General features: G+C 41.0%; 2 protein-coding genes across 7 annotated transcripts; both read left to right on the top strand.

Annotated features, from left to right (window-relative positions):
* The first annotated feature begins 159 nt into the window (after positions 1–159).
* Positions 160–4,584, top strand: LOC129372382 (serine/arginine-rich splicing factor 6-like). 2 transcript variants are annotated; one of them, XM_055049650.1, is made up of 6 exons: positions 160–364; positions 735–868; positions 2,465–2,592; positions 2,688–2,890; positions 3,000–3,071; positions 3,176–4,584. In XM_055049650.1, the coding sequence occupies exons 1-6, from the start codon at positions 258–260 to the stop codon at positions 3,645–3,647; spliced, it is 1,116 nt and encodes a 371-aa protein (XP_054905625.1). In that variant the 5' UTR covers positions 160–257; the 3' UTR covers positions 3,648–4,584. The 2 variants fall into 2 exon arrangements, with proteins under 2 accessions (XP_054905625.1, XP_054905623.1); XM_055049648.1 differs by having other exon boundaries at positions 735–895.
* A 112-nt stretch (positions 4,585–4,696) lies between these two features.
* l3mbtl1 (L3MBTL histone methyl-lysine binding protein 1) lies at positions 4,697–18,963 on the top strand. Of its 5 annotated transcripts, none has more exons than XM_055049644.1 (22): positions 4,697–4,919; positions 6,350–6,545; positions 7,745–7,929; positions 8,215–8,341; positions 9,390–9,567; positions 9,884–10,022; positions 10,173–10,221; positions 10,493–10,581; positions 11,859–11,963; positions 12,128–12,263; positions 12,754–12,845; positions 13,125–13,276; positions 14,189–14,265; positions 14,563–14,666; positions 14,772–14,882; positions 15,025–15,166; positions 15,490–15,592; positions 15,995–16,183; positions 16,269–16,318; positions 17,262–17,419; positions 17,512–17,574; positions 17,676–18,963. In XM_055049644.1, exons 2-22 carry the CDS (start codon positions 6,380–6,382, stop codon positions 17,808–17,810), a joined length of 2,550 nt encoding a protein of 849 aa, XP_054905619.1. In that variant the 5' UTR covers positions 4,697–4,919; positions 6,350–6,379; the 3' UTR covers positions 17,811–18,963. The 5 variants fall into 5 exon arrangements, with proteins under 5 accessions (XP_054905619.1, XP_054905621.1, XP_054905620.1 ...); XM_055049646.1 differs by having other exon boundaries at positions 4,697–4,930; XM_055049645.1 differs by having other exon boundaries at positions 4,697–4,972.
* Positions 18,964–19,456: the final 493 nt, after the last annotated feature.

The following is a 19,456-nucleotide window of genomic DNA, read 5'->3' as shown; positions in this document are numbered from 1 at the left end:
CACCACAAGGAACACTTTTTATAAACATTTAACGGTTTAAAATGAGAGAATCGCACACATTTCTAGCAAATGCATTGGGAAAATATCTGGTCATTTATTTTGAAAATTCCGGACAGGAAGTACCATAGTCTTTAGCTTCACTCTAATTGGCTGGTTTTGGCCTCGGGTGAAACCGTCGTAACTGAGGTTGTGACTGAATCGACGCTAGGAGTTCAAGGAACAGTCGAGAACAGCGTTGCCTAAAATAGCAAATAAACATGCCTCGAGTCTACATCGGACGACTAAGTTATCACGTCCGCGAAAAGGACATTCAGCGGTTTTTCAGCGGATATGGAAAACTAATGGAAATCGACTTGAAAAATGGGTGAGTTTCGGCTGAACATGCGAACGTTTCTCGTAGCTTCGGAATCGCTGATCTTGAACGACGTTAAGTGCAGGAAATGCTAACGCCGTAACTCAAAAATTCTTTGATCCAATTGGTAAATGTCGCTTCATAAAATGTTATATGCTGATTTTAACCGAAAATACATCGTTAAACCTAAGTTTATTAGCTGACTTTCGACTCGGTGTAGCAAATGCCGCATGGCCAACATGGCGGCTTTGAATTTTCTACATTGGAGCGCTAGCGTGGGCCTAGCTAGCCAAGCTAGCCGCTTGATGTGTGTTCTTGAATTGCTATTATTAGATGGAATGTGGTTCTCTGGCCTGGCGTTGAACCGTATTCTTTCCCGCAGGTATGGATTCGTGGAGTTTGAGGACAACCGGGATGCCGACGATGCCGTGTATGAGCTGAACGGAAAGGATTTGTGCGGGGAACGGGTGATCGTTGAGCATGCCCGGGGCCCACGGCGAGACCGCGATAGCTACGGTGGGGGTTACTGGGGCGGAGGGCGCAGTAAGTGCCATCTGTTACACCATATTCTCTTTCCCCCTTCCCTTCAGGGTGAGGTTCCAGTGTAGAGTACGAAGAGAACAGTTTTTAGCTATAAATCAATCAAATTTGTTGAGCATTTGATGTCTGGTTGACTCGTATTTGTTAATTTTATGTTTTTTCCCAGGTAAATAATTTTGACTGAGAGCCCTGGGATACACGCATTTAGTGCATGCTTTTCTTAAAAGAAAAATATCTCAAACTTTTTGTAGTTTTTAAATTTAGTTTCTTCACGTGTGTAAGCAGTAGTTTGACTAAACGAAGTACTTTGTTTTCCCAAACTCATCTGTGGTCATATTACAGTTTTCTTTGGCTTTTTTTTTTTGTTTGTTTTTTGTTTGTTTGTTTAGGTCAAATCCCACCCCACTCTAAAGTTGTTTTTAGTTCCATTAATAGTCGCTGACCTGTGGGTTTTTGCTCCCCCTGATCATGAGCCGCCCTGCATTAAACAGCGGTTTCTTGATGGGAACGAGTAAATAACTGCAGGTCAGGGTGTATGACGATCCATAGTGCTCTTCATAGTGTAAACTGAAATCATTTTGTAAGTTAAAATTCTTTCTAATACTTCTTTGACTCATTTACTTCATATTTACATTATTTAAACCAATATAGCAAGTGTACATTGTGCTTGGAGGTTAGGACTTAACTAACACTTTTTCGTTAATTTGTGTATTTGCTAACTTTGGCATTTCTCTATATTTTTCTATATATTAAACATTAACAAAAGTCCTTGATGTTTCAATTTGAAAGAGTCCAGCTGCGGGCTGAGGCTGAGAGTCCATTGAGGCTAAAGATGACTGGCTAAGATGACTGCCTGTCCCGTTTGGCCTTGGCTTTCACCTTACAATGTGTGTGTGACCTTTGCCCCCTTGATCCTTGGCTGACCTAACCGGAAGCCATGATGACAGCAGCCTTTTGCCAATAGACCAGGGGTGATGGTGAGGATTGCCATTGGTTTCTATGTTGACCGCAAACATGACTGGATCGGCTGTAGTTGAACAACTTACAATCTAAAGAAAATATGTAAGTGCAAAACTGGGAAGAAGGGTGCACCAGACTAGCATCTGGTAAGGTACCAGTTTGAAATGCTTAGAAAAGTCATTGTATCATTTAGACTCAATTGAATTCGCCAGCCTCCTTGACTAAACACCATGTGGATGCCTCCTCTCTTTTTGTTACAGGGTTCAGAGGGTCTGAAAGAACATCACTGTCCAGCCAAAGCATTTCTATACGATATACACTTTAGTTAAAAGCCTTTGCTTTGCTGGCATTAGAATCAGTGGTGTTCTTTGCAGCAGCAAGCATCTTTATAATGTGAATGCTATAGACTTTTAAAGAGTCTTTGCAGTGGCTGATAAAATCTCTTATCTCTTATTCTGTGAAGGAGATAGGGATCTGAGGGACTCCTATTTGAATATATTCCCCAGTTTGATCTGGCCTGTTTTCATTCAGTAGTACAGACCAGTAGTTTTCTTGACCGTATCACTTTTAGTTTGTTCTAAAGCATGTTTGTGTGTGCTGTCGTCTCTAAAGGTAGTGGTTACAGCAGCAGCAGCAGCAGGAGCCGCTCTGGAAGGGACAAGTATGGCCCTCCAGTCCGTACAGAGTACCGCCTCATTGTGGAAAACTTGTCAAGCCGCTGCAGCTGGCAGGACCTCAAGGTAAGCCATTTTTTTCTTCTTCTTTAATTTACTTCGTCAAGCGTTGAATGCTGAAACTGTGAGCACATCGTTATATTTGTCTCTGTCTCGTGAAGGACTTCATGCGTCAGGCAGGCGAGGTGACGTATGCCGATGCCCACAAGGAGCGGACCAACGAAGGGGTGATAGAGTTCCGGACTCACTCTGACATGAAACGGGCCATGGACAAGTTAGACGGCACAGACATCAACGGGCGAAAGATTCGATTGGTGGAGGACAGACCTCGCAAACGAAGGTCTTACTCTGGCAGCCGCTCCAGGTGGGATTACTCGTGGATTTAAAAAACGGATAACATTTTTTTTTCCTCTGGAAAACAATCTTCTGATTAAAAAAAATTAACTTGTGTTTGATTCCTCGTCTGTCATCAGATCTCGAAGTCGCCGCCGCTCCCGCAGCAGAAGCCACAGGAGCTCAAGGAGTCACTCCAGATCTCACTCCAGGTAAGTTCACATTGAAATGTTTTGAGTCAGCTAAGAGCTTTGTTTTTGGTCAATCTCAGCAAATCTACAAAACGTCACGAGAATAATTTCTTTCTCGCCATTAGGTCTCGTTCCCGTAGCAACAAGAGAAGGCATCATTCTCGCTCGAGGTCTGAGAGGAAGTCTCGTTCCAAGTCGGGAGAACGGAAATCGCGCTCTCGCACCAACAGATCTCGTTCTGGATCCCATAAATCCAAATCTCGCTCGCGCTCACAGAAATCTCGTTCCCGTTCCGCCGACCGGAAATCAAAGTCCCGTTCCAAGAGCCGTTCTAAGGTCAAGTCGGAGCGGGATTCTCGTAGCAGATCCAAGGAGATGGATGTTGGTGCTGGTGAAGGCAACAACAAGAAGTCCCGCAGCCGTTCAGCTTCCCCTGTAGAGAACGGGAAAGAGGAGCACACCGCCAAATCAGCGTCCCGCTCCCCGTCCCCACAGGAAGACGAACGCCGATCTAAATCCAGAGAGAAGCGGTCGGCGTCCCGCTCAGTCTCCCGCTCAAGGTCTCGTTCACAATCTAGATCAGCCTCTCAAGATTAGATGTGGGAAACATTTTCCCCCTCCTCTTTTTTTCATTTTTGAGTTTTATTATAATGCTGTAAATAGCAAGCAGTGTCACAGGCTTCTGCTTCCTTACCTTTTCTCTTCAGAGTGCTGTTTTGACATGCCATCAATAAATGCACATTGTCAGGGCTGTTTTTGGAAACCTGCCTATGTAAAAGATTTCTGATCCTAAGTTTTGAGTAGTCTTCCCCTTGAGACTCATTTTGTAGCCCATAGATATTTTTTTTTATTATTATTATTATTAAGTATGTTTTCAATAAAATCTTTTCTGGCTTTGTATGAACAAGGTAAAATATTCTTTGGTCACCGTTACCAGTAAATTTGCTTGTGGCACACTGTGTACAATTTGCCATCATTCTTACTTTTCCTGGATTATAGAAAGACATTTTGTTTAAGTTTTATGAAGTGCAGAGTTATGATTGTTGGATACTGATGCAGGTTTTTCTCCTATGGGCCTTTTTTTTTTTTTGCAGGAAGAGCGTGTACTATTAAACTTCATAATTACATTGTGAAAAGTTTGTTGTACTTTTGTACGTCTTGCTTTGTAGTTGGGTTATGCTTTTTTTTTTTTTTTATAAAATTGTTCATAAGCTGTGCTAGGATGTATTTTCCCCTAAATTCTTAGGAATATTGAGGCAATGGTTAAATTGAGTGAGAGTAGACAATAGTGCTGATACTTTCCTGACCATAGCTCCTCTGGATTCTGGCCCGTTCGGTTTATTTTCCACGCTTCCTGGTTTCAGGTGTCACTCTCTTCAGGTTAAAACAATTCGGATGTTGTGCGTTTTTGTTGGCTTCGAAATGATGAGCTGAATGCAGCGTCGTCATTTTGTCCCAACAATTTAATTTTTCCCCCTCAATGAATAAAATGTTTTTTTTTTATTGTATGTTCAATTAAAGAGCTTGAAAAGAACGTGACGTGCTTTATTGGGTAAAAAACTAGAATTGACTGCAGTATTGACGTGACCTATATCGTGCTAATTATGTAAGTGGTCTGTCTTCAAAGTGGCTCTGGCTGTGAAAATATCCTGTTCTATGATTAAACGTCTATTTAAAAATGATAGGCCATCCGGTCCGGTCAGCAGTTTACTCGATAAACCCGAATATATATAAATTCAAATGTTAAACATTGAGCGCCGGCTAAAGAAGCCCTTCTGTCGTCAGGAAAAGAAATAAGCGATCAGGCTACTGTGTTGGAGCTGCGCGCATGCGCAAATTGAGCCCCGGAGCCGCAGGAAAGCAGCGCTGGTAAGCCAAATGTCAGTTTCCTAAATGTTGCCAACGCCTTTACTTTCACGTTTGTAAGTATTTTAAAGCGGACCAGGAGATGCTGTTCACCTCGCCTCATAAGAACGGGCTCCGGTTTGTGTGCTTGCTGATTTTATTTTCAAAATGTCCTTTAGGTGCATCCTTTTTTTTTTTTTTTTTTTTTTCTTTTTTTTACGGTATGGCTGTATTCAACCAGAAGCCTTTTCGATACAAGAGAACAATTACTTGATCAATTATGGCCGAAGACTTAGTCTTTAAAATAATAAAACTAGGCTGCTGCAATTTTTGTTACTACGGTGTCCGACATGCTTAACGTTGTGTGGGTGAGAATACTAATTCATTAAAGATGCCTATGGCGAAATTGGTAGGTTCTTTTATTGTATGTAATTGTGGGTTTTAAAGGACTTAGTGTTTTGGTTTTTCACATTTTTTGTTTTGGTTTGTGGGTTTCAGAACCTCCGCCATTTTAACTGAAATGCTGTATTTTTGTGTGTGTGTGTGTGTGTGTGTGTGTGTGTGTGTGTGTGTGTGTGTGTGTGTGTGTGTGTGTGAACTTGAATGCTTGTGCGTAAATATTTGCGTGTCACCATTGTTGCCTGATTTTATTGGATGTAATGGATGGTTGTTTGGGAGTCATTGTCTGTCTGGTAGTTTTGTGAAAGTAAATTCAGCGTTCCTCTTGGAAGGACTTTGTTATTTTTTTATTAAATCGTTATTTCTGGGTTAATTTTAATTTTTTTAATAAATGTTGCTTCTGTAAACAGGCTACCATTCAAAGACAGTTTTGGCACCAAATCCAACCCGATCTTTACACAGTTTGTGACATGGATTAAGGTCAACAAACCCTTAAAAAGTAAAACAGGGCACAAAAATTATGGATTTTCTTTTAGTTAAACATGGTATTCCGTATCAATTCTCCTTGAACATTTTACAATTTTGACAAAGACCCAACATAAAGTTGTGGATAATTTGTGAAGTGTAAGAGAAATGATCTCTAAGGCATGTTTCGCATAAATCTAAAAAGTGTGGCATGCATTTGAACGCAGCCCTTTTTTGCCCTGATGCCCCTAAATGCAATCCAGTGAAGCCAACTCACTTCTGAAGGCACCTAGCTTTGTGTGACAGATTTGCTCTGCAAGGTTTTTTGAGGTTTGTTTGGGAACATTAGTGGACAAACAACATCGCAAAGACCAAAGAACACAGTTAACGGATCAGTGGTGTGGTTAGGTAAAATTAGGGTCCATTACCACAAAAGACTTGGAATCTGATTCTTAGACAACTGAACCTTTGGAAACCTGAGTGCTGTGAAAGTTTTTCAGAATAATAATAATAATAAAAATTGCTAGTCATTATAAACCCCTTAGTCTTTTAGTAATTTTTTTTTTTGTTGTTGTTTATTGACTTTTCAGCGGTCCAACACAAGAAAAAGGGAGCCACCAATGAGTGGCAAAGTAAACATGGACACTCAACCCAAAGAAGCTGACGGTACAACTACTGACCCATCGCCCTCCCCTGCCGGCGAGACCATCCTCATCTGTGACAATGTCGCCAAGAAAGCACGAGCCATGCCCCACGCCACCACCACCACAGCTCTCCTCTTGCCAGGTATAATGACACATTAACGAGCTGCAATTAGTGTTTCTGTTCAGCCACTCATGCTGCTTGGTTCTTACGTTGTTAAAGAAGCTCAACAGTCATTTCATGGAAAATGTTAAAGAAAAACGCAGCGTTAGCCACCACCAGCGCTTCCTTCAGTTTGTGGAAAGTTCTTGAAATGATCTCCTCTGAACTTAGGGCTTGTTACTGATACATTTAAATGAGTCAATTTGTATTTAAATTGCAAATAATTCTGCAAAAATGACCCTGCTTACAAATCAAAGCAGCCCAATTAGCCCAAACTGTCTTGTTACAGTTTTAGAACCACACACTTAACCAGGTCAGTAGATCCCTTTTGGATCTGTGTAATTTCTAGTCACTGATCACGTCCACTTAGCAAGTTGACTTATTTTAAATTATTTATCCATATCCAGAAACAATAACACCTTGACACATATTTTAGGTGTCAGTTTCTGTTTTAAAATCAAGCACGTTTAGGTTATCATCTCCTAAAATGCAGCTGCCTAGATAAAGTCTGGACCTCAGATGTCGTGGTGTGACCTGAAGCAGACTGTTCAGCGTGGCTGAATTTAGGTAATTCTGCAAAGAAGAGCGGGCAAAAAAACCAAAAAAATCCTCCACAGTAATTTAAAACACTTATTACAAGCTTTCTGCTTCATCTGAATTGTTGATAAACTGAAACATTTCAGGATAACAACAAAGTGAAAACAGTCAAAAGAACTGAAAATCTATTACTTTCCTACAGCATTGTAATCTGTTGTTTTAGGTAACTTTTTAATAATTAGATTGGCTTAGAATTGCACTATCAGACCAGTTGGACTGTTACTGTTGTTACTAAAATATATGAAATAAAATTAAGTGGAAGCAACTGGATTTAAATTATACCTGTTTGTCATGTAAAATGGACAGAGTTTTATTTTTGTTTTCACACGCCGATGGAAAACCGAGATGAACAGAAAAATGAATCTTCAGGGAAGAAGATTGCATTTTGAGAGTAATTGATAGAGGTCTTGATATGATGATGGCGCTCCAGCTTCTGTACATTTACATTTATGTCACATGATGTAATTATCTCTAGTTTAGCTAACAGTGATATCCTTTCTCTGACATCGAAATCAAACGGTTACTTTCGTTGATCGCAGTAAGAAACGACGCACTAACAGTGATGCATGTTGTGTTTCCTGCAGCTCCTCCTGGTCACCAGAAAGTGGAACTGACTCAAGCTCTCGCTGTGGCAAACCCAGGTAAAGGCAGCAGACCAAATGAGATAGCTGCTCCCACCCTGACAGCACAGGTTGGGGGGGCTTGTAGCATCGTCCATGTCCTCGAGTGGAAGGAGGGGATGGCCATTCTGCCCAGTAGCAACCTCAAGGTGAGATCCTGTTTCTGATCTGATGCTCTGAAGTGTTCAGTGCACAGAGAAACAGAAACAGAAGGATCGGTGCATGTTAGCTTTTAGGGAGTTATGTTAATCAAAGCAGGTTCTCCCACATGTTTTGTTAGTTGCTTTCCTACATAATGCAGTTCATCGAATCTTATTGTGGAGCAGAAAGAGCCAGAATTATATCAGAACTAGTTTTACACATCCTGTGCCTGCGTGAGAGGCCGAAAGTCTGACTCATTTTCACAAACGGGCCCTCTTCTGTGCACGTCGCAGTTCTGTGTGAGTGATGTAGGCACTCTGAGCACGCTGATAACCCCAGGGACCACCAGCGGCCCCACTGACCCAGCGGCAGGGACGTCTGGACGGTCCATCGGGGCAGAAAGCCCGCCGGACAAACCAGGTAGAGTCACCAAACCACTGGAAACAAGACAAAATACAGCATTTTAATGAAAACGCTTCACTTTTTACACCGTACAAAAATAAAAAATGTCCCGGATATAACAACCAGGATTTAAACTGGGATGTATTTATATTTTCATGAAGGATGAAAAGAGTAAATATTTAACAGTAATGGGAACTCTTTATTGTGTTAGACTAATCCAGAGTGCAAATTCAGCTGGTAAAAACGACATGAATGCTCAAAAAGATATTTTTACAATAAGAATACAAATTTTGCAGACCATTAAAAGGCCTTTAATGCATGAAGAATAATCGAGATGAACTTTATCCAGTTATGAAATGAAGTTTTCATTGGTGTAAACATAAAATTACCAGGGGAATTGCTCACTTTTTTGTAGATTTTCACAAATGCATCACAGCTTTCACAGATCGTACTTTAAAAAAATGTTTTAACCTGTGTTGAATATTCCAGTCTAGACATTGTACATTTTGAACAGAATTTGGTAAATATTCTCTAAATGGTTATGAAGAAATAAAATAGCCAGTTAGTGATTCATCCGGCTGGTTGCTGTGAACGTGATGCTGCCTCAGCATTATTGTTTAAACAAGCTGATTGAACCATAGAACTGAATAGATTTCATGTTGCTTATATTTGACTAATTTTACATTTGTGCTTCTAGAGATAGTTTTGATTGGTAACTGGAAATAAACAGCAGAAAATGAGCTGCACAATAATTTAAATATGGGTTTATGTCACTGAACCAAGCAGCATTAAATACTCTTCCGTAATGCTAAGTGTATTTCGTTTTGCCGCCGGACCGGTTACATTGACACACTGCTATTTCCTGCATATGTAATATTTTCTCCATTCAGTGATCCTACCTTGTGTGCACTGAATGAAGCGCAGATGAGCAACAATTACGCGAGCTGCAGCAGAGCTCCTGTGGAGAAGTCAAGAGGCTGCAGCTGCATGTCCGCAGCGTCGTTCGGCAATAACGAGACAAATGCGGTTTTCCGGGAACTGAATATGAATTTTTAATTCCTCTCAGCTCCAGAAGTGTCTGTCCCTGTCGGTACCGTGAGAGCCGCCGCCGCCGCTGCTGTGGAGCCAGAGAGGCTGGTTCCTGTCAAACCCGAGGCCCAGGTGGGGCCGGAGCAACAGAACCACAATCCAAGAGCACAAAGGAGCTACGTGGAGGAGCTCCGCAGGGACCCTGTCTCAGACAAGTACGCTTACAAAACAAACATTGAGTTTTTTTTTTTTTTTTTTTGTGCAAGCAAATTCAACTCAATTAATTCTGGTCACATGAATGAAATTCATATTTAATCAAATTTCATTCCAACCCAGTTAAATCAGTTCTAATCAACCAAAGTCAAATTCGGTTCAAATGAATTTTCTTTCAGTGTATCGCATTCGATCAATGAGTTCAGCACATTTTAGTCAAATTTGAATTCAATACCAAACAGCGCAATTCATTGCGGCTTCATCTCCCTCGCTGAGGGGAAGTTTGATTTTTTGCATCACATTTCTCATTTGTCGTAGGAGAAGTGTCAGCGTGGAGAAGGTGCCTGCAGGTGGGAGGGTCTCCTCTCTGAACCCAGACCACCTGAAGCCCATGAGGAAGAGGAAGAGGAAGGAGTACCTGAGTCCGTCCGAGGAAGACTCTGACATGGAGGGAACGGTGGGACAGCAGTTCGCTCTCTATTTGCTTTTCATTTAGTGTGAAGCTGCTGCTTCTTGTGGGATTTGATAGGTTTCAGTTTCAAGATGTTCTTTCAGATAAAATACAACAGAATTCCTGTGTTTAATTCATTTCAAACATATTTTCTAGGATGAGAAGATGGATTATTCTAAAGCAGATGGTCGACTCATCAGAGGAGGTTATTGTTCCCTTTTCCCATTCTTGTGCTTGAAAGTGCTGGATTTAAGTTTCAAATTTGCAAAATGACGTGATGAATAAAATAACGAATGATAATTTGTTAATCTGGCTATTAACTCGAGTTTTAGAGCTGACTCCTTCGCTTTTTCTGCCTTCTTCCATTCCAGTCAATATTTAATTATAACCATTATTCTTCTCTGTCTGTAGTTTTAACAAAAGCTTCAGAGCCGCATCTCATAAGGAAATACTCTGATTTATATTATTTTGAGAAGGTGGAGACAGTAAAACTGAACAATGGACCTGGACTCAGTATCTGGAGGAAACCAAATCTGTTGCTGCCCCCAACAAGCTCTTCCATGAGGTATCCTTCTCTTCCTTTTTTTATAACTTGCAGCATAAATATAAAATAGCAAATCATCCAAGAATAAGAGGAAATATAGGAAAAACATTTACCTTTGAGATTTTTCTTACGTCATATTTCTTTGGAGTTTGAGGGGGTCGATTTTTAAAGAGAATCTGTTTGCATTTAGTGTTTTTAATCTGTTTTTAAACGTCCTGATGTGGAGGGTGTGTGTAAGTGTGTGTCCAGATTTCTTACCCTGCAGCTGCTAAACAACCAGCTAGCATGTCGATAGCATCTAATGTAATCCAATCTGATTCACTCTTCCCTGCAGTTCTCCAGCAGTCAGTTTTGTTTCTTTAGGTTTATGACTGTAGTTGTATAGAAAAAAGGCATAAGCTGTTATTAAGTGCCATGAACTGTAACATTTACAGCTCTAAATCACATTAAGATGCATATTAAAAAACAATTATGTTTAAAGAAAACCCTCCAAAACAATCAACCTAAATAAACAATATTCATAGTTGATGCTTCTTCAGAAATTGCCTCTGGTTTGATGTAAAGTTATGAAAGCCAAGTTTTAATTCTGCAGGTAAAGACTTCTGCATACACAGGAGTTTGAGGTCATCACTAAAGTTAAATAAACAAAATATTAGTGTAAATAAATGGAAACATTTTCAGTTTTTTGTGTTGTTTTTAGAAAACTAATAATCTTTTAGCATTCTGTGTCATTCCCTTTCAGAAATAAATTTGTTGGTTGAATGAAAATCATATTAAAACCCAATCTGCCAGACATTAGAAGAATTTTAGTGTTAAATATAAGAATTTGAAAACGTTTGACATTTAAAATGACAGAAGTTTGCTGAGACGTTTCTTTACTTCCTCCGCTATCCCCTTCATTGTGTCTGATGGAAAGATAATTTAGTTCCTCTTTCAGCCGAGCGGCCGACAGCTTGGAGAAATTTGACCTCTGAATTGTCTCTTATTTCAACCACTGGGAAACAGTGGTTGAAACAGAAGTCAGGGATTTCTAATCCAAGCTCCTCGAGACATTCACTCACAATAATTAAAATGCTTTAGTTGCGTTTTTTTAATAGGATTTTCCCGATTTTTCCCTCCTGCCGATAAAGGGAGCCAGGCTGCATCTTTCTGAACTGTTCTGTGTGAGATAAAAACAAATTTAAAAGTTTCTATGCAATTTTTTTCAGTGTAATTCATACAGATGAATTTAGTCTTCATCTGTATATCTTTCATCTCTGCTGAAGTGAGTGACGAGTTTGTTGTCCCCGTGCGTTCAGGCGCAGACCGTCCCCACTGTGAAGAACGGCTTCAAGCAGGGGATGAAGCTGGAAGGCATCGACCCGCAGCATCCTTCCATGTACTTTGTTCTGACCGTGGCTGAGGTGAGCCACGCGTGCAACCAGACATTCAGCCTGTCGCTCACAAAGACCACGATGAGCAACGTTGATTAACAAATCGCGGCTCGTCCATGGAGCGGTCAGAGCAGGATGGGGGTCAGGCGGCCTCCTCCGGGTTTTGCCGCTCTAACGTGTGTGTCGCGCTGCAGGTGTGCGGTTACCGGCTGCGGCTCCATTTTGACGGTTACTCTGACTGCCACGACTTCTGGGTGAACGCAAACTCTCCCGACATCCACCCGGCAGGCTGGTGCGAGAGCACGGGACACAAGCTGCACATTCCGAAAGGTCAGAGGTCATGGCATCTGTAAACACACAAATTTCACAACCCTTTTTTTTTTTGTATTTTGACCAAATAATTCAGCTGTAAAAAAAGAAAAATGTTTTCTCATTTTTTCAAACATTTATCCAAAATGTGCAGCCTTCTGTCGATATTTATTAAGTTTTTTCTATTGGAGCCATATTCGGGGTTTACTCAACTAGTAAAAAAATAATAATCAGCTGAAATGAATACATAATGAAATAGTTTTTTTTTTTTTGTTAGTAATTAAAGGCAGGGAATAAATACACTTTTGTGTAAGTGCTAGCAAAGGTGTAGCAAATATTTCTATTTTGGCACAATCTCATCAACTTAAATGTTTAAAAATGAGGTTTTAAAGTAATTTGCATAAAGAAGCAGTGCCATGCTACAGTGTAAACATATATTAAAACAGGATAATTACCCCTAAAGGTTTGGAAGCGGACGCTCATTGTCCCTGTCTCCCTGTTGTTTCTGGAGGTTGTAAGGAGGAGGAGTTCACATGGACCAACTATCTGAGGATGACTAAAGCTCAAGTTGCTCCCAAAGAACTTTTTGCCAGTCCTGGGAGGGTAAGTGCCACTGCACAGTACGATTCATGCTGCGCATATGAGCTGCAAACACCAGGAGCTGACAGGTTCAACGCCAGGAAACCGAATTCTGTTTTTGTTCTGCTTTTTATTAGCTGGATTAATATATCGTTACTAAATGTTTGTGGAATTTAGAGAGATGGCATTGCTTGAAATAAGAAAGAAATCTCTGGACCAATTGCCTTCACTTTGCTGTTTTTATTTGTCTTAGCGAATCCCGACGTGTTTGTCTGTAAGTTGTTCTTTGTGCTCGTTGCTCAGATGGACGTAAAGTGTGGCTTTGAGACAGGAATGAAGCTGGAAGCCGTCGACCGGATGAATCCCTCGCTCATCTGCGTGGCAACCGTCACAGACGTGGTTGACAACCGTTTCCTGGTTCATTTTGACAACTGGGATGATACGTACGACTACTGGTAAGCTCTTGGAATCTGCAGGTCATTTTGGCTTTGTTGTCTTCTCATTTGGTCATTTTGTATCTAAATTTTTCCTTTGAAGAATTTTTTTATTGCCACTCTTGGCTTTTTATTCATGATAACACTGATCAAGAGCCAAAACAATTGCCTGGGGTTTTTCAAGTGTTTTAGGGTGATTTTGACGTGCTGAATCCAAAAACCACACTGGTTTTACTCAATCAGGTCAAGTTTCTGAACTATGGATGCAACATGAGCATCAGAATGCGTGACTTACTCTCATATATTTATCGGTTTCCTGAGAATCCGGGATCAATGAGTGATGATCAGGAGAGACTCAATCAGGACAGAAAAGAAATTGAGCATTTTTCACAATGAAGACGTAATTTTCAATTCACATGTACGTACCCTCATCAGTGTTTGTTTTTCAATTTACAGAAATCCGAGTTTGCAACATTTAATTAACACACTATTTGTTTCTCCTAAAGTCTTTTTTGGACAGGAAATGTTAAGGGAAATTAACTGATAATGTCACATAAATGTCATCAACTGAATCAGAAGATAGGATTTCGCAAAATCAAATTAGAATAAAAACCCGACCTGATTGAGAAAAATGGATGCCTTTCATTTTTTTTGTTTTTATTTTAAATATTTACAGTTTGTACCTCTTATAGATTTCTTTACTCATTTCTATTTGTCTTAATAATTTTTTGTATACTCATTTCTATACAAAAAAACATAAACATAAAATACATCATATTTTAGATACTTTGGTAAGAATCTTTGACACACAGAATACATGGAATGCCAGTGAATAATTTTTTAAAGTAAATTTTCTTGTCTTGCACTAGCAACTCATTTTTGTTTTATTTTTATTTTTTGCACTTCAGTTCATTCTGATTTTAACCTGTGCAGGTGTGACGCCAGCAGCCCGTACATCCATCCTGTTGGTTGGTGCCAGGAGAGGAACCTTCCGCTGACGCCGCCCCAAGGTGACCAGCACAATATTACCAGTAATAATTACATCTATAACTTTTTTTCAAATACCCCAAATCACGTTTATCCATCCTTCATTTTCCCTGCAATTTTTTTGTTCACCTTTTACTTTCATACATGAAGCACTTTATTTCTGTAAATGTGATTTAAGTCCGTTTTACATCTAGACACTATTTTCTCATGTTTTTCATTTCTTTTTTCCACTAATATGAATTTTGGACACGCTTTGTTCACAATTGTTGAACAGTTGTTGTTGGCAGGAAGTGAAAAGTACATATTCACACCATAAAAAGTGTTTTCTGCTGCACCAGATTATCCCGATCCCGGACAGTTTTCCTGGTCTCGGTACCTGGAGGAGACCGGCGCCAAGGCTGTGGCTGCCGACGCCTTTAAAGTGGTGAGTACATAAAGAAACACAACAACTGTTTTTCTTTTCTTTTTTTCTTCTTCTATTTCTTAGAGTACGTTAGACATGTTTGCTATAAGTATACTGGTTTTGCAGAGGCCTCCTCACAGCTTCCAGCCTCAGATGAAACTGGAGGCCGTGGACAAGAGAAGTCCTGGTCTGATCCGAGTGGTGACAGTGGAAGAAGTGGAGACTCATCGCATTAAGGTAGCACTCTTCATCTGAGTAGCATGTCTGTGTGATGTTATAAACCCCTGATCGATCTACCTGACATCACATTTTGCAGTCAGTCGTGTTCGTTTTGAATGTTTGTCTCATTACTTCACTTCGTTTGTTTCTCCTTTCCCAGGTGCATTATGATGGTTGGAGTCACGTCTACGACGAGTGGATGGACTCAGATCACCCAGACATCCACCCAGCAGGGTGGTGCGAAGCGACTGGCCACCCGCTGAAAGTTCCTCCTCGGGACGCGAAAAGTCAGCAGCCGCATGGTAACGACAGGAAGTCATGACTCTGTTCGTTTCTATGTAGTACTGTATCCTTCCAGATTTCTTCCCTTCTTTGTCTCTTAAATGTTTATTTGAGGGACTTAGGTAAAGATAATCTGGGTAAATACAAAAAGTATTTCTCAAATAATGACTACATTTATTAAGAGAAATAGCTTTCCAAAGCTTTCCTTTTTAAGTCTTGGTCTAGACAGAAGAACTCTTCATTGATTGATCTTTACAGGACTGGGCTACATTCAGGATTTGTTCACTGTTTATGTGATTATTCACCATGTTCTTTTTTTATTTTTATTTTTGCAAACATTTAGGTGTGAGAGAGCCTCCTGCTCTGGGTCAGAACACCTACCCCACCACGGTCCCCTGCAAACCCATCAGCCACCCCAGAACCAACAAGTACAGTTTCCACAACAGGTCAGGAATGACCTGCTCATCCAGTGACATAAAAAAACTGCACATTTTTAAACACATATTGCTTTGAGCTGAAGCATAATAACACATCTCTGGAACAACAAAAAAAAAAAAGAATCTAGAGCACATTGTTGAGCTGATAAATGCAACAATTGACCTGTTTGAATGCTACCAATTAAAATTGAAATGTAAATATATTCATTAAATGTATAGCTGTCACTGGAACCATTTCTTTCTATTCTAAAATCTAAAAATGTCAACATATGAAAAATGTATTCATCACCAAACATTAAATGTCTAGATGTGGAAACTGAAATGATCAACAAAAAAAACTGTAAATTATGTAGGAGGTCCTTTTACTGCTCTGGATGCAAATTTTCATTTGGGGCTCTGTCTTTGAAACAGGAAGTGCCCAACCCCGGGTTGTGATGGTTCAGGTCATGTGACCGGTCGGTTCACGGCCCATCACTGCATATCCGGCTGCCCGTTGGCCGAGCGCAACCAGGGAAGGCTGAAGGCCGACCTGTCGGACTCCGAGTGCAAGAGAAACGTCTTCATTGGCCAGAGGTCTAAGAAAACTCATTACCGCGGCAGGTAGAAACCCGGACGCATCAATATGTGTCCTTCTAATGACTGGAAGTTTTATTCAAGTGTCACAAAGATATTTTCTTGTTTTAAGGATTGGTCGTCCACCCAAATACAGAAAGAACCAACAGAGGGACTACCAGAGTAAGGTTTTGTCTGTTGTTGTTTCTACGCTATAAGCTTTCATTGGGCAGATGTCTCTAAAACTGAATTAATTAGACACCAGAACAGGGGACATTTTTGGGGGGATTAAACCAAAGACAGCATTCTAGGTCATCAACCTCCTGCTAACTGTGAAGCACGGCGGTGGAAGTGTGATGATTCGGGGATCTTCGATGCAGTCAGAACTACCTCAGCATCATAGAACGCACCAAACACCCAGAGAGTCCCAGAGGAAAATGTAAAAAAAACATGACAATGACACAGAGCATACCAGAAAATCCACAAAGACTGGCTTAGAAATAAGTAATGGAAAATCCCGGGCATAGTCAAAGCCCTGACCTTCATCTCACTGAGATGGTCTGGGGTGAATTGGAACAATCTGTGCATGTTAAGAAACTCCTTATCAAACATCTTGCAGCTGAAAGGAAAACCTTCCTCACACTGACGTCAAAGACTGATAAATGGCTACGAGACGTTATTTGAACTAAAACCATTAACAGTGGTGAGGTGTCCTAACTTTGCTCTCATAAAGAAACTACAATTTTGTTGTTCTTTTATTAAAGTTAATTCAAGTCAGTTTTTGTTTGTAATAGTCATCAAATCACATTATTTTCCAGAGATACACAAATAAAGATCAGACAGCGATACTTTAAATTGGGTTTTCTCATTTGTTCACATGGCTGCATTTGTTATTTAATATCTATGTATTTGCATATAGACTGCAGAGTGAATGAGGTATTTTAAAAAGCTTCAGTCATGTAATAAATATTGATAATGTGAGAATAGACCATTCAGATGTTAGTGTGTTAAATCCTTTTGTCAAAGGATTTATGTTCATTTTTAACCTTGTTTCTGTTGAGCCCCCTTTTTTTTACCCATGTAGCTTGTTTGAGTGCTCAGGCCATTTCTTGTTCTTTTTGTCCAGACATGTCCTCAGAGGGAGTCTACCCGTCCCTGTTCATGTCGGCTCTGACCGGTCAGTCCGACCGGACTCTGTCTCTCTGCTGGGAGCAGCACTGTAAGCTGCTCCCGGGCGTTCAGGGCATCCATGCCAGCCAGGTGGCAGCATGGAGCGTCGATGAGGTTCGGCAAACGTCACAGCTCGCCTTTCTGTTCATGGAGTCATTGCTGTCTCTGTTTTGATCGTTCTGAATGTCTTCGGTGGATCTCTGCAGGTCTTCAGGTTCGTCCAGAATTTGATTGGCTGTGAAGAACAGGCTCGTCTCTTCAAAGAGGAGGTACGGCCACCAAATGATGAAAACATTTTTTTAAAAAGACGCACCGATCTCTACTGTCAGCAAACCAAACCTGTCGTCAACCTCTGCCCGTGTTTCTCCAGATGATTGACGGGGAAGCTTTGCTGCTGCTCACCCAGACTGACATCGTGAAGATAATGAGCATCAAGCTGGGGCCCGCCCTCAAGATCTCCAACGCCATCCTCATGTTCAAAACCACAGACGAGGGGCTCAAGTGATATCACCTCCGCTCACCGGAGCGAGGCGTCGATCATTGTGTGCCAAATCCATTCTGTAGCAGGGTCAGAAAGGAACCCTGAATACGTTTTTCCATGTGTTTGGTGTCTTGTGCCCATCAGAGAGAGGGATGGGAAAAAGGGGGAGACTGGAGTAGACGGGATAGAAACAAAGCTGGGAAGGTTGGATAAATGGAGACCGCTTGTACAGCTGACAGAGGAAAACGGTGACTTCCTGTACGAGAGCTCAAATTCAACACAATAGCTGGGTTTAGCAGAAAGTATTGTAATCGAAAAGTTTACGTGGAGGACAGATTTGAACGGAGGGAAGAAAAAGGGGGCGCGATTTAAAATAAAATACAACAACGCAGACAAAACACCTGAATTATTATACTTGAATTAAATGAAGGAAAGAAAACGGAAAAATGAAAGAGACGGGAAAAGTGGACAGTCTAGAACGTGGGTAGAAAAAGTAAGAAGGAGGCGTTCATTGCAGTAAAGGAGGCCGGATGGTGAGGCCTCTGCAGGCTTCACATTTTGTGCAATAATAAATTCAAAGAAGGGGTCTGCACGGAAACAGATGCCTCGCTGTTGCTTGGTAACAGCATAAAATACTTAATTAAACACATACAAATAAGCTACTTTAGTCAGACTGTTACGTGCACACAGACACTCGAGTATTATAATCAGAAGTTCAAGTTGTTTGTACTTAAATGTCTCCATTGAGAGTTAGAAAACAGCACAGGCTTTGAGCTTATTTTTTTTCCTAATGGAAAAACGAATCCGCGTTTTAGCACAATTGTAAAATCCGGACGGTGCAGTGGTACCGCGAGCCGCCACTAGAGAGTGCAAAAACCCACATTTAGCACTATAAACACGTGTTTGGTGTCCAGCAGGTTTCCTTGTGGTCGGCGCTCCGTTTAGAGTGCGCATCTGTTTACATTTTGTGTCAGGTTGGCTGAGACACTGTATGAGGTTGAAATTGTGTGAAAAGAGTTTTATGTTTTAAGGGCTTTCGGAATATCTGTTTTGTCTCTCTGGTGGGATTTCTCTGTGTGTGCGAGAGCGCGCGCGCGTGTATGTGTGTGTGGAAGAAAATGAAGATAATCTTGAGTCACAAACGCCATCCAATACATTCAAAAGAATAAAACATCCAACCCTATCTTGGCCAACCTCCCTTTCTTGTCTCGTTCCGAGTCTTGAGGAAAAGCGCTTCCTGTCCTCGCGCAGGTTTTGTGTCCAAGAATTGACTATAAACTGAGTTTGCGTGCGTCGCGTCCCCCTATCGACCGTATTGTCGTCAACAGTTGGCTGTGGTTGGTGACAACTGCTTCCACGCCCCGCTGGTCTTCACTGCTTATCGCGCTGATCCACGGCGGCATCCAGGACGCTGCTGATAAACCAGCCGGACCGAGCGCTGCCTGCCGGTGCGCCAGGTGCCTCACACAGGAAGAGGGCCCCACAAAAGGCTCCAAGAGGAAAACCCAGGTTTCCATCTCAGAGTGTGACTTTATTTCCTTTGAAAATGTGCCCGCTTCAAGTTCTTATTTTGCAATTGGCAGAGCTCAGAGATTGTGTCTGTCATGGTTTGCTGGAACATTGAAATTCAAGAAGATTAAAAAAAAGTAAAATAAAATAAAAAAAAACAT

Source organism: Poeciliopsis prolifica, unplaced genomic scaffold, assembly GCF_027474105.1.
Source record: "Poeciliopsis prolifica strain line A6 unplaced genomic scaffold, Auburn_PproV2 SCAFFOLD029, whole genome shotgun sequence".
NCBI classification, from domain to species: Eukaryota; Metazoa; Chordata; class Actinopteri; order Cyprinodontiformes; family Poeciliidae; genus Poeciliopsis; species Poeciliopsis prolifica.
This window is presented reverse-complemented; position numbering and strand designations above follow the sequence as displayed.